At 41.4% G+C, this 14,999-nt stretch overlaps 1 protein-coding gene across 12 annotated transcripts in view; it reads right to left on the bottom strand.

Annotated features, from left to right (window-relative positions):
• Positions 1 to 12,754, bottom strand: part of FMR1 (FMRP translational regulator 1) — a 39,095-nt gene extending 26,341 nt beyond the window's left edge. For 8 of the 12 annotated variants that reach the window (XM_039256029.1, XM_039256026.1, XM_039256028.1 and 5 more), the window contains exons 1-2: positions 12,470 to 12,754; positions 2,447 to 2,499 (exon numbers count right to left, since the gene is read on the bottom strand). In XM_039256029.1, the coding sequence (XP_039111960.1) occupies positions 2,447 to 2,499; positions 12,470 to 12,520 (104 nt within the window). In that variant the 5' untranslated portion in view covers positions 12,521 to 12,754. The remainder of the gene's footprint in view (positions 1 to 2,446; positions 2,500 to 12,469) is intronic. The other 4 variants (XM_039256030.1, XM_039256022.1, XM_039256021.1 and 1 more) reach the window with 1 other exon arrangement.
• Positions 12,755 to 14,999: the final 2,245 nt, after the last annotated feature.

The following is a 14,999-nucleotide window of genomic DNA, read 5'->3' on the forward strand; positions in this document are numbered from 1 at the left end:
TGGAACAATTTTGAAAAACACCAGGTTATTCTTTTATATCCAAAATGATATAAAATATTAGAAGACAAACTTTGCAGAAACACTGGAGGATTCAACTGCTGCATCAGTCATTTCCGGGGTTTTGTTGGTTGTTGTTGCTGTTAAAAAGCTTTCTTAGTAAAATCCTACTGATAAAAGTGCTATTTTTTTTTTTTTAAAGAGCCATATAGAAGATAGGAGGGTAGGTAATTAAGTCAGAATTTGTGGAAATTTGATTAGGTCTATATTAGACTGAATCCCTTCTTTGAATTAATACACTTCTGAAAACTATGAAACTTTAGAGAACATGGTCTTTACTTCAGAGAAGCCTTTTTGTATATATTGAAAATTAATGACTTTTAACATGTTACAAATTCATTGCTAAATGTTCAGAAAAACATGTAATAGTACAGAATATAACTTTCTTGATTTCAAAGAAGGAAGAATTATTTTAAATCCTGAATGGACACAGATAAAAATTCACATTCTTTATTCAAAAATGTGAAATATGGAAGGTAGAAACATAACATCTAAAAGAATTTGATTGGTATGGCAATAGGGGTTTCTTTATGATTTCTTTAAGAAGGAAAGGGTAAATATAGTCTCAAGTTCTAAAATAGATTAGTTTTTTTTTTTTTTTTTAACAGAAAAAAAGGAAACACCCAAGGATAGGCAGAGACTACTTTGGTAGGGACCTATCAAATCCTAGTGATGTACTCAAACCCGGCATTGAATGTCAAACATATTCCATGAACACAAAGAATACAGTTGATCTATTTCAAATTCCCAGAATGACAGCTTGAAGAAAAACTTTTATACAGCTATAGTATAGAAGAAAATTAGGAAGTCCAAATGCAGAATAATTTGAGTAGAAAACTGATTAATAACAAAAGAGAACTGATCTGATAAGTGTATTAACTAGACACATTCTTAAATGCATAGAGGAAAGGAGTGTTTGCTTAACACTTAAAGACTACAGGAGAAATTAAAAGAGTAGCAAATAAAGGGAACTCTTCCTTTATGGGCAAGTGCTCATCCAGTGATGGGAGCAAGCAGATAAAAGTATAATTACAAAAAAAGTTACTCTCATGTTATCAAAGATTCTTCTGTTAAAAGTGTGATGTTGCTGTCTAGTGTATAACATTAAAATCCATGGATACTTGAAGCAGCAGAGACAAACTCTGGAACTTTTGGCTGTATGCGTTCAGAAAAAGTTACTGTGTTCTTCCAACTTATATTCTGGACTGAGGTTAGTCTAGAGCTGAGAAAAGGGTGGATATTCTAAATCCTTTTATCTCTGTCCCCCTAAATGTGTCACAAGCATCTGATACTACTACTTCTTTGTCCTGTTGGTAGCTCAAAGATTCTGCTAACGACAAAAAAGTATGTCTGGGTCAGATATTATAGTTTAACAGATTTACTGATATAACTCACATATCAAATAATCCATCCACTTAAGTGTATGTACAATTCAATGGTTTTCAGTATATTCACAGATATGTACAACCACTGCCAGTCAATTTTCAAATATTTTCATCACCTCAAAAGGAAATCCCATGCCCTTTACTTATGACTCCTCACCACCTCCAGCCCTAAGCAAGCACTCTTTTATTTATTTTCTCTATGGTTCTGCAAAATGCTTCTGAGATACTATCAATTCTCTTGGCACACAGAAGCCAAAATGTTGTAAATTGTGGACCATTCTTCAGAGTTCAACATAATCCTAAAATCATGATCACAATCTACACTCTGGCTACGGAGTTTATATGTACTTTATAATCTTGAATGCCTAATCTGCAAATACCCTTTATTAGTATTAAAAAAAAAAAACAACTTTGTCAAGATATTTGTCTCTCCCGATAAAATGCCAACATCTATACCACTGTTGCCTTCGTATAGCTAATGTTCCTAGGCCTCTAAGTGTTTCTATTTACTCTTCTAGCAGAAAAGATTGGCTATTATTGACTATAAATACATGATGAAACAGGTATAGGTTCATGAGTAAACATGATTATTCCTTATAAAATATACTAGACAATTAAACCATCAATTTTAGATTTAACATTATAAAACCCTCATCAATTTTGGCAATACCCGTGAATCCATTTTCATTTTGTAACAATCACAAATATGTCTATCCAAACTCAAAGTTAATAATACAGAAGAATCTGGTTTGTTTCCTTATATTCAAGGGGACTGAGACGCAGGGATCAAGGTTAAACAAAAGGGATCATTGAGGTTAATAGCAGGAACAGTCATTCCATCGGTTTTAATACTGAGTTGTTCAAGATCTTCCTGGTGAGTAACATGAAGATCCATTCCTGAAAAACACTCAAACTAGACTCAAATTTTTTTAAAATGAGGAGTAAAAAGAATTAGTATAAAATATTAAGGAACCTGAACCTTAAAATTATACCAAGACACTTACTTGTTTTCAAATGCAACTGTTATTGAATCTTCATGAACGTCTTTTACAAAAGCCTGTAAGAAAAACACCAGTTAAATTAACTAGTAAGCTTAAAGATCATTTATTTTTATTAAATTTTATAGAGATACCAAACATTTTCTGTTTCAGAATAAAATGGAGCTTCCAATGTAAGCGTGTCAGTTTGTGAGGATGATCGCTTCAGGGATCACTTCTATTATTTGGCCACCTACTATGTGCTAGGCCCTAGGAATATGGATTAGTTAAAACCAAACATGAAAAAAAAATTGCTCCAGGAGTTGAGCATCTAATGAGAGAGTGAAGTAATTGGAAATTACAATGCAGGTGTTGAGTACGTACCTCGAGGTACACTTTAGGCTAAAATTATTGACAACTAAGAAATTTGATCCAGCACCACATGCCAGCCAGTATAGATCTCTTGTAACCTATCTTGTTCTCTTGAATACAATTTTAGGAGAATACAACAGTAAATGACTAAGTATAATCTCAAATCTAGGTATATACAAGCACACTAAATTTTCTTTAACAACAATATACTGCTAATGCCATTAAAAAGTCCAATTACCAGAGTTTAATTAAATTCTCAATCTCGCAGGCACTTGGAGGAAAAAACAGTAATATAAAGTAGAGGTTTAAACCTTTTAAATCTGATGACGCAATTGCTAGTAATCTGCAGAAAGACATAACAAAAGTAATAGCTAACTAATTATCAAGAATTCTTTAAGCAGCATGCTGTCCGTAATTCTATAAAATTAAGTTTTTAATAGGTGCAGGAAAGGTTTTTGTTTTTGTTTTGACAATTAGAGGAGTAGGATAAAGCATAAAGAAACCCAAGGGGCTTTATACCTTAATTCATTTTAAAATGGCTTGAGAGATTTAAGCTTCTTACTCAAATTTGTTCTGTTCACGTTTCTCTCCTTCCATGGTTTCTCCCTGCCTGTGGGATTATGGCCAAACTCCTTTTCTGGCTGTAAAAGGCCCTGCATGACCTGGCCCCACCCCTCACCTTTCCAAGCTTCATCTTTCACATCCCTGGAGGCGGCTGATCCAGCAGTGCTAAAATACTTGGGCCTCTCAGTAAATGCTGTTCCTTCTTTCCCATTGTTCTTCCCCTCTTTTCATCTAGCTACCTCTCCTATTAGTCTTTTAACTCTCAGTTCAGATGTCACTGCCTATGGGCAAACCTAGACTAGGTTAAATTCTGTGCCTGCATTCTTACAGCAGATCCTATGCTCATTCCTACTATAAACTCAGCCTACTATATTACAACTGCTCATCTCGCCACTGACAGGAAGTTTCCTAAGGTCTTATTTTACTTACTGTTGGACTTCAGAGTGCCTACTAAGAACTCAATGAAATGGACCACTGCCCAAGGGGTTCCTATACTACCCATAGAGGAAAAATTGTGTGTGTGTGTTGTATTGTGTTCATCAGGGAAGACAAAGTGAAGAAGGGGAGTTTCCTTATCAACCTTGGAAGACTGAGGAAGACTGGGCCACACAAAAGGGAGTGGAAGATGGAGCAAGCAAGCCAGGCCTAAGGAAAAATAGGAACAATGGCTTTGATCTGGAGAAACAGCTTGGGATGTGGTAGAAAGAAATCCTTTGTGGACACAGAGGCCAACACAACTTAACGGGGAAAAAGAATAGTGCTTTTAGCAAATGCTGCCAGGACAACTGGATATCCACGTGCAAGAGAATAAATTTTTGACTCTTTCCGCAGACCATATAAAAAACAAAAAACAAAACACAAAACCTGAAAATGTAGGAGACCAAAATGTAAGACCTAAAACTATAAACAAGTGATCCAGGCAAAAGTCTTGGTAAAAGCCTTCAGAGGCTCAAAGTTAAAGAATTAAAACAAATCTTAAACTTCTCCAAATACAAAATTAAAATATATCAGCCAAGTATTAATTAGTGGCTCTTAAGAAAAACAATGGCAGATGAGGCAGGGCCCTGGAAAACTTTTATATGGAAGCTACATAAACAGAGACACCAATCTTCTGCAATTATGTCTCCTAGAATAAAAGCAAAGCTATGCTAAAAAAAAGTTTCCTTATAAGACCAAGGTGGACTATAATGGAATCCAAGTGTTCTGCTATACCCAACAAGGCTAAATTATTTCAGCATGCACCATATATTTCTATAAATGCTGATTTAAAGGTGGGGAGGAATCCATATTTTATTCCCATTTTTCCTCAGCTATATTTAAAATCATGAGCACTTTCTACAGCATCTTTTGAAAACTTTAGTTTAATACTAACCATGATGTTTTGGAATATACTAGATTACACAAGGGTGCATGCCATGAGTACTCTAAGGGGTTGTTTGCCTATTACTTCAGCAAAAGAAAGGTTTGATTTTGAGTTAGTTACTGGAGTTAGTCACTCTTAGTTTTATAAGTAAGTCCCCAAAATTATTAATAGGAATAGCAGACAACCCCACCCCCAATTCCTCCTTTCTCTTGACCTCATAGCTAATACAAAATTAACAATCCACTTTTGAGGGGAGGGAATCCATCAAGGACTAAAATCAAGACTCCTTGTTTACCAAGAAGGGCCATTATTTGTTTTCATTAAAAAAATTTTTTTTCAAATGTTGTATTTATTTTTGAGAGAGAGATAGAGATGGCATGAGCAGGGGAGGGTCAGAGAGAGAGAGGGAGACACGGAAACTGAAGACAGGCCCCAGGCTCTGAGCTAGCTGTCAGCACAGAGCCCGACACAGGGCTCGAACCCACAAACCATGAGATCATGACCTGAGCCGAGGTTGGACGCTTAACCCACTGAGCCACCCAGGGACCCCTCCCCCCCAAATTTTGTAAATTTGAGACAGAGAACATGAGCAAGTGCACACATGAGCTGCGGGAGAGTGGGAGTGGGGTAGAGGGACAGTAAGAGATTCTTAAGCAGGCTTGATGCTCCATGTGGAGCCCAATATGGGGCTCAACTGCAGGACCCTGGGATCATAACCTGAGCTGAAATTCAGAGTCGGACGCTCCAGGCACCTGGGTGGCTCAGTCAGGTAAGTGTATGACTCCTGATTTTGGTTCAGGTCATGGTCTTGTGGTTCAAGGGATCGAGCCCCAAGTCGTGCTCTGCGCTGACAGCAAGGGGCCTGCTTGGGATTTCCCTCTCTCCTTCTCTCTCTGCTCCTCCCCTGCTTGCTCACGATTCTGTTTTCATTCTTGTCTCAAGTTTTATGTATGCATGTTGTGGCAGTAATTAACATTAGTTCCTTACTGTATACTATGCAAAAAATGTTAAGTCCTTTAGTCAGTTAAGAGAACCTTGTTATAGAGGAGTGAAAAACTGTTCTCACTTAATTAGGCATCTTTCCAATACCATTGCTCAGGTCTAAAAATATGCCGTCTACCATAGCAGCCACAGGCCGTGTGACTGTTTATATTCAAATTAATTACAATAAAATAAAAAAAATCAGTCGCCCAGTCATACTTGCCACATTTCAAGTGCTCAACTGCCGCACGCCTTGGTGCCTTTTGTAGTGAACAGCACAGGTAGAGACCACTTCCAGCATTGCAGAAAATTCCACTGGATGGCACCGATTTAAAACATTTTACAAAAGTTGGGGACTGTTTTCAAATCCACCTTAAAAAAGCATTCTAAAAGTCAGTCTCATTACTTTATTGCTGTTATTTTTCGCTTTTTGCAAAAAAGTAATTGCACAGTTTAATCATACTCATTCGCCACATTTGCCTACTTCCTAAAATCAAACATTCTCTCAAAGCAGGAAGATCTGCAACTGTTGGGACTATTAACAACAAAAGGCTTTGAAGGCAATTCTGGATGTAGAGTGTCAGAAACGGTTTGAATAATCATCACAGCCTAGTAGCCCTTAGCTTTCTAGTCAATGAGGTTTATTTGCATGTGGCTGTTTGTAGCACTATTCCAAAATCAGTCATTTTTAGTCACTGTTTGCATATTAAGTAAATACAGAAAGCATAGAATACCTTCTTGTTGCTGCTGTAACAAGCCGACTAAAAGAAACCATGGGTTGCATCTGGTCTGCCCTCACACCAAGGACAAACACCTCCTTGACTGCGGAGACCTTTTTACTAACCTGTTGTTCACTTCCAACCAGGGTCCCCATGTTCCTGTGGCTCAACGCTCTTTCACCAGGAGCCACTCTTTTGGCCACCCCTCCCTTATTATGCCAACACACATACCCTCGTTCCCCGGACACCTCTAGAGCATTATCATCCTACCCACCACCAACCTGGAAGCCTACATTTTGCGGTGATTCCCACCTATCTACACCAAGCTAAGTTGATATTTGGGGAGAAGAGAGATTCAGGGGATCCCGGAGGTCACCAGAGAAGGCAAACTCAATGGGTCTGATTAGAACGCACAAAGGGAGCTGCACTGTACTGAGTGAGAGCCAGGCTCTTATGGGACTCGGGAAACTTAGTGGTTAAGAGTTTTGCTGTGAAGGAGACCGAGGCTCCAAGTTCTGGTTCTACCTGCTGAGCTGTGAGAGTCTCCAAGTGGTCTCTGCCTCAGACTCCTCAGCTGCTAGTAACACATGGGTACCGGGGAACTGGGCCTGCCACCCAAGGGGGCTGTAATGAAATCACACATGTCTAGTGCCTACAATGCCTGCCTGGCACACAATCGGCACTAAATAAATGAGAGGTAAAGCAGAGAGGGGTGTGTGTTATAAAAGATGCAGAACCATAAATACTCTTGCAGTTGAGAAAGTTACATCTCAACAAAAGCACACTAAAGAAAAGAATTAAAGGGGCGCCTGGGTGGCTTAGTCGGTTAAGCGTCCGACTTTCGCTTAGGTCATGATCTCGCGGTTCGTGGGTTTGAGTCCCGCGTCGGGCTCTGTGCTGACTGCCAGCTCAGAGCCTGGAGCCTGTTTCGGTCTGTGACTCTCTCTCTCTCTCTGACCCTCCCCTGCTCACGCTGTGTCTCTCTCTCTCTCTCCTAGAAATAAATAAAACATTAAAAAAAAAAGAAAAGACTTAAAAACCGGGATACAAAAAGAAAAAAGGCTATTTCCTCAAAGGTACTAAATACTGAAAGGTTATTTAGACTCTGAGAAGAAGAAGATGTAATGAAAGTCTTCAGGGTTTGACAAAGATGGGAAAGTGCAGTGCTAAAGACAGATACAGGCTCGTAATCAGGGGAACAAACAAGAAACCAAAAAGCCATGATGGGATCTCCAACTTACTGGCAACTAGATCACAGAAGCTATCAGGGAAATCACACTTAGCAAAAGCGCGCAATGACAATTCAAATGTTACACTAGCAGGACTGATGGAGCTAAGAAGTCCACCCCTACTTGGGTGAACTCTTACCCTCCAACACGACTCTTAGCTTAGTAAACTCACAAACTGGCCACAAGTCACTGGTCACAAGAGTCATTATCATACAGACAACCTACATGTACTTCCATGTAAGCCCCTGACCCGCAATGAACACAGCTACTCTGCTGTCACTGAGGACAACACACATAGTGCAATGATAATTCTCGTTAGAGAAAATGTAGAGCATTACAAAATGTCCCTCCTAGAGAAAGCCCACAGGATCAGAGGATAGGGATGTAGAATCCAAATCCAAGGCTTGACATACGAAGTTATCATGGTCACCCTCGGTATGTGGGCCCAAACAACAGAAAGGGAAAAAAAGCACAATTAACCTCACTGTCAACCCTTCCAACCCCAGCGCATGTCCAGGGTTACTTGACTTTACTTGGACACTTACCACAAATTTTGGGAAAACTGCGTTCTTTCTGATTCAGCCTGACCCAAAGGTAACACACAGGTACAGAGAGAGCGGTATGAGCTTTCCTGTGTGTGTATGCATTCTAACTTTTTAATGCTTCAGTTCTTATGTGCTCCATATAACAAAGGCAATTTCATAGCGAGGTCAAAGATTTCCAACTTTCTCTTTCCTCAGTAGGCATTCTCAGGAAGAATTAGATTGTAAAATATCAAGGTGCGAGAGTTAAGAAAAAGCTGATAAAGAAGCTGCATATGTCATGGCATCTTTGAGAAGCAACAGGACAAAGTGGTAACGTCACCTTGCTTGTAGAATGCCACTAAGGAGGTGTTACAGTACAACATACAATCAAAGGGTACGAAAAAATTTGAAAGAGAGAAGGAAATCAAATCCAGTTCATTTCTTTAAGCTACATTTCATCATTTCAGAAATCAGACTCTCTGACCTGATATCACAAATCCGAGGACCCTTACCTGCTATGAGGCTCAGTAGTAAACCACTTACCTAATCTCTTTGTACATCTCCATCCTCATGTATAAAATGGGAATAACAACAGCACCTCGAGATTGTGGGAGAGGATTAAATAAATTATTTACAGATGTACAGTGTCTAGAATAGTGCCTGGCACCTAGAAGGCCTCAGTACCTCTTAACAGTTATCCTGATCATGATCACAGTCATCTCAGGAAACACATTGCTACGGTGGACAGGAAGCAGAAACCCAATTATTATACTACAAGTTTTGTATTTAATTTGGAGGTTTCCAGAATGTGGTAGCATGAAGTATGAAAATGCACACTTCAGAAGGGGCAAAATGATGCTTCCACAAAGACACCAAACCCTAAAAAGGCTAGACTCGGGGAAGAAAAAAAAAATGTGGTTGACCTGAATAATCCACTTCCTTGAAGTACATAACACCTATAATGCAAAGTTAGATGTAGAGACTTCAGAGAAAACATGAATAATGCCTTTTGCAAACGTATCTGTAGTAAAACACTGATTTCTAGCAGGCTACATATGTAGGTAACATGACATGTTGGGCCACTAATTTCTTCATTAAAAATACTCCTTGATTATATATTTTGTCATAAGGTAGCTGCTAGCTCCATAATATTACTCACCACATGAACGTCTGTCATCAGATACCAAACTTAAAAACATTATATTAAATTAAAATCTAAAAATAAGAATACAATTTAGCATATTCACACCATATTATAATATTGAATCAGATGTCAAGTATATTTTCAGAAAACTATCTTATGATTCCAACACATGATTTATCCAACTTTAGTAATTTTCATGCTAGTATCCAAAACCTAGGAACCTTAGGATATACTAGTACGTTCATACCAGAATGACATACATTCTATATTCTCAATACATCAGAACTATCATATCCTCCCCAAAAGAAATCGCGCGCGCACACACACACACACACACACACACACACACACACGCGTGCACAAAGCAGAACAAAAAGCCACCACGACACTATTTTAGGCAAATGTCCCTAGAATAAAGAACTTATTTCAATATTATTTATTTAGGAGATGCTTTTAAAGATTTTGTGAGGTTTGTTCAAGTGTCTTCATGTCTTAAATAACATAAGACTCTAAGTTGTACATAAAACTAACTTTTTCTAAGTCAAAGGAATAAGTAAGCATAGAAGTAGTGGCTCTGACAAGTTTTTAACAATAAACACCGGAGGGAAAAATAGAAATGAATCGTCTAATCTCAGAGTTTACGTTTCATGATTATGTTAATTCTGAATCCTGAGCTTTAGTTATTTTGCAGGGAAAAAAAACCCAAATATTTGAGGCTATACTCTATCCAGTTTATATTGTAAACCTGGACCATGTGCTGAGAAGATGGAGAATCATCCCTCGCAATATGGTGGTTCTGTCAGGCAAATCAAAGTCTGAATTCACTTATACTGAAGTTGTTTGAGTTGTTCAGTTTTTAAAGGCTTTTCTATCAGTTTGGTGGACTAGGTTCCTGTCTTTTTCATAAATGTAATGTTTCTCCATAATAGTTCATTTTTTCTTGGTCTTTATTTCCCATCTTTTCAGCCCATCTTACTGGACAAACAACTCAATTTACTTTTTGATTTTCTTTATAATTCACGACAATATTTTGAGTCCTATAAAAATTTAAACCTCTAAACTATTTTTGTACCAGTACAGACCATTTGAAGTTTTCTTTCTTAAAAATAAACTTTAAGTGAACATAACAGTAATTTCTCTACGTGTTTTTGATCTTGTTTCACATTTCCCTTCAAGGAACTAAGGGAGAATCCATTCCATTCTTTTTATTTATCTTCACATTAAAAGCATATTTGTAAAAAAAAAAAAAAAACCAACTAAACTAAAATGGGGGATTAATAGCAAAGACAGTGGGCATTTCTTATTATAGTCCAATCAGTTTGCCAGCAAAATCACCCGAGCAAATGATACGTTGCTGGAAGGGAACAATAAATCCTTCAAGGCCAGGATGTGCTACTTGCCTTCTCAGAGCAGGCAAACTCCACTGAAAGACAGTAAGAGTGGTGTGCAATCTAAGCTAGTATCAGTCAGTGATCTATTAGAACACTGCCCAACCATTAACCCCTGTTTATATTGATTATAGTCAGCACCACAAATCTAGTGATCCAAACAACTACCCATCTAGGAACCAGAATGATTCCACACTAACTAGCAGAAATTATTATGGATCACAAAAATAAACATAACCAACATTTTGACTACAGAATCAACATAAACAATTTTATATTAGTGAGACTAATAAATGTTGGGTTTTTCGTTTCATAGCTACAGGTTTTATCTTTTGGCTAAATGTGTGGAGCAGCTTACATACTTTACACACTTATGAAATAACGTTGATCCCCAAATATCTCCACAAAACTGGTAAAAATACACACGTATGAAGTCACTTGTTAATTTTCCCATAGCCAATTGGGTCTCGTCCGAAATGTTGAAGTTATGCTATAATTTAAGAAATGTGTTGGACAATGACAATAGCAAATTTCCATGCTTCCTTCCATATGTACCTTCTATTGCCAAAATCCTGTACTAAGGTGGGATTTTACCTACACGAGTTATAAACGTTCAAGAGAAAACGAGAATTTATAGATTACTAGATCTACAGTGAGTACTACCAACAGATGCCCTACCAATACGTTAAAAATATTTTAAATCCTCCTTTTGAAAATGTAAGATACTAGTTGATCTGCAGTGGTGTAACTTAAAGAAAAACCGACTACTATGCGTGCCTATTTAAAACCTCAATAATACTGTCCAATGCAACATTACACACTGAGAAAAAAATATAGTCAAGTATTTGGAGCACAAAACAACTATTTCGACTCGCGATTTAAAATTCTCTAGTAATAATGTACTCCCAGTTAATTTCCTGAAGTTTTATGGCATATATTCAGGCCTTTGGAGGGTTAAAAATTGTTTTCTGAAGTAGCAGAGTTGCTATGTTTTCAGACGCTGAAGCATCTGTATTCCTGAATTTGGCCGCATTTATAACAAGGGAGGGGGCCGCGAATATTTAAGATTACAAACTTCTCTAATGCATTACTCGGGTATGTCAGGGTCTTCCTGAAACTTTTGGATCTAAAATCTCTTCCGAAATCCACAAAGAGAGACCACTAAAAATCAGTTGCCATTGTGATTCGGTACCGACTACAGCTTCTTACTCTTTCTTTACACCCCTTGCCCAGAACAGCGGAGCTCTCCGAAGTCCCCATGCTGGACCACCGGAAAAGAGAAGCCAAAAGAGATCTCAAACCCTCGGTGCGAGGCAGGAGGCGGCTCTACGGAAGCGCCCCCAGCTACTCGGCAACTACCCACACGTCAGGCCCGGATCCCACTGGGAGAGGATATTTAGGAAAGGGATATAAGCCGTCGCCGTCACTTCGCGCGGATATCGGCCCTTCCCGCCGGGATCTTGTACCTGCCGCCGGCCCTTGCTCATCCCCCGCTCTCCCTCGGCCCCCATGAGGACATCCTCTTCTCCTTGCCCGCTCTCATTCCGATAGGCGCCGGGGCCTCTTATAGGAGGCAGCGGGGTTCGAGGGGCTTCCTACAGGCCCTAAGTCCGGTCCTTCTCTCCCAAACAACATCCCGACGAGCGCACCGTGACCCCCCGGGCGCGGCGCTCGGGAAGAGGGCCCCAGGCCTGCCTCCCGCCGAGGCCGAGAAGAAAAGGGAGGGAAAGAAGGGCGAAGATGGGGCCTGCCCTGGAGCCAAGTACCTTGTAGAAAGCGCCATTGGAGCCCCGCACTTCCACCACCAGCTCCTCCATCTTCTCGAAAGCCCTGCTCGCGCCGGGAGCCCGCCCCCGAGAGGTGGGCTGCGGGCGCAAGAGGCCCAGCCGCCGCCGCCGCCGCCGCCGCCGCCGCGCTCCCGCACGCCCCCCGGCAGCGGCGCCGCCGTCACCGCCGCCACCCGCGCTCGCCGTCGGCTCACCGCCCGCTCGGAGGCGGCCCCTCACCGGAAGTGAAACCGAAACGGAGCAGAGCGCCTGACTGAGGCCGAACGCTCTGGCCGCTCCGCGTGTAAACAGTGAAACAGCGTCACGTGACCGACACCGCCCCTCCCCCCGCAGGCTTGGCCCCCCCCTCGGCCCCGCCCTCTTTCTCCCCGCGGGCCCAGGGGAGCGCGCATGCGCGCTGCTTGGAAAGCGGCTGGGGGCCGGGCCACACGTACTGCGCGCGGGCTAGGCGTGCGCGGGCTCGTTGGAGGCGGGAAGGCGGGAAGGGCGGTGACAGGTCCCACCGCTGGCCGAGGTCGCGCCGCTTCGTGTCGCCTGGCGAGGGCCAGAGCGCCTGTTCCTGTAGAGACGGTCAAGTGGAGGCGTGGGAAAGATCTTCCTGTAGCGATCAAGTGTTTTCACATATTCGAGTCTGGGCTGGCTTGGGTTGGAGGGTTTTTTGGTTTTTTTGTTTTGTTTTTTAAGTGGGGCACAGTCTGATTGAGCTGGAGGTGGAGTACGGGTCAAGCCTAAAGGTGAAGAATTAGATTGAAGACGACTTTGAACTAGTTACAGTGGCAACCACGGTGACCCAGGCTTGTGTGGCCCTTAGAGGCAGAAGGTGAGAATAACGCCGCCCCCCTCCCCAAGAGATTTTGGGCTGCCCTGTAGATACATCCTGTGTCCTCTGAGAGACAGCGGATTGTGTCAGCACCTCTGCAGATGTTAGTCCTCCCTCAGACCCGGCACTGACCACGTACTTCCCGTCCGCCAATTCACTTTCATACTTCTACTTGACATACGTTTAAAAAAAATGTCTGAAGCACTTGTTAATTCCTTTACTGTTTATTTTCCTATTATTTTGCCCCTACTATATACCCACCCTGGACAGGGCGGCGGAGTGGGCACGTGTACAGTAGTCAGGTGACCTGTCTACAGGAGCCAATGCACCTGTTTCCTGTTGCAGCTCTCCCCCTTTACCCTCCACAGTACAACAAACCGCAGCGTTTTCTCATTCCTGTTTCTGCAGTGTACTTGTGTCCACTTTGGCCTGGGTTTCTTTTGGAAGGCTTGTATCCAACTGAGAAGTTTCCTGAGCCCCTATCACATACCAGGCACTGTGATAAGTGCTAGTGAGAAATTGGTGAAGAAAAAAAGTAGAGAAAGATTGCCAGCATTTAAGTTGGAGCCCAGAGGCACAGGTGGACATAAGTAAATTATCAGAAAAGTAAATGTCGAGTTGCAACTGTGATAAGGGCTATGAAGAATGAGGTACACCCTTTGATAGTGGGATGGGACCCAGTCTGGGGTGGTAGAGGGGTGGTCAGAGCTGGAAAATGACTCCAGCTGCAGTGTGACCAGAGAGAGTTAACTGGCAGCCCTGAGCTGGTGGAGGTGGGGTGAACTGGCCCCGGGCAGATGCCCCAGAATTAGAGGCATGCTGGGGCCTCCAGTTCCCTTCCCACGCAACTCCTGGTCAGAGCAGCAGTGTCACTGGGGTGGAGCTCCAGTTTTAAAGCAGTGGATCAAGGGCCACATTCCTTGAGGCCACAGTACACAGGAATGACCCACTGGAATAGTCACAAGATGTGAAGACCGCAGGACAGCTCAAAGAATCTCACCGGAGGCTGGATGGGGCAGAGCATATGCTCTTTCGCCCTAATGTACTCAAAGGGGACGGATTGATTAGAATGGCCATCCCACCAATGTGTAGGGTGTTATTCAGTTCACCCAGGGCTTTCAAATACTATAGGCTCTTCACAACCTCTAGAAGCCATGCTAAACCTGGTGCTGTTCCCCGAACCTGGGGTTCACTTTCATGCCTCCATGTCTCTACTCATACACTTCCGGTTCCCCAGAACAACCCTTCTCCTGAGGGTTATCAGATGGATTCCTATTAGCCAGTTACTTTACCTCAGGTGCAGAGAATTCAGTTAACTTTGCTCCTCAATCCTCAGCATATTATCATCATTAGTCCCTGCCAGGCCCCTCTCTTATTTATATTATTTTACATTGTTGATATAATTTTCCCTTGTCTTACTCAACACCCACTTTCATTCTTCCTCGAGATACCAACTGCAATGTGTTGATATAGGTCCTTGATAACTTAAGACCTGCAGTTTTTGTGTATGCTTTTACATTTACAGAGATGGCAATGGACTGGAAACGTTTTTCTTACTGCTTTCCCTCAACATTATGTTGTCGAATTATATCCACATTATATCCATATTGAATTAGATCCACAAATATATCCTAGTGTTTTGCTTCTTACTGCTGCAGAGTGGTCCATCGATTTTACTGATACATTTCC

Source organism: Hyaena hyaena, unplaced genomic scaffold, assembly GCF_003009895.1.
Source record: "Hyaena hyaena isolate Hyena2069 unplaced genomic scaffold, ASM300989v1 scaffold_555, whole genome shotgun sequence".
Lineage (NCBI taxonomy): Eukaryota > Metazoa > Chordata > Mammalia > Carnivora > Hyaenidae > Hyaena > Hyaena hyaena.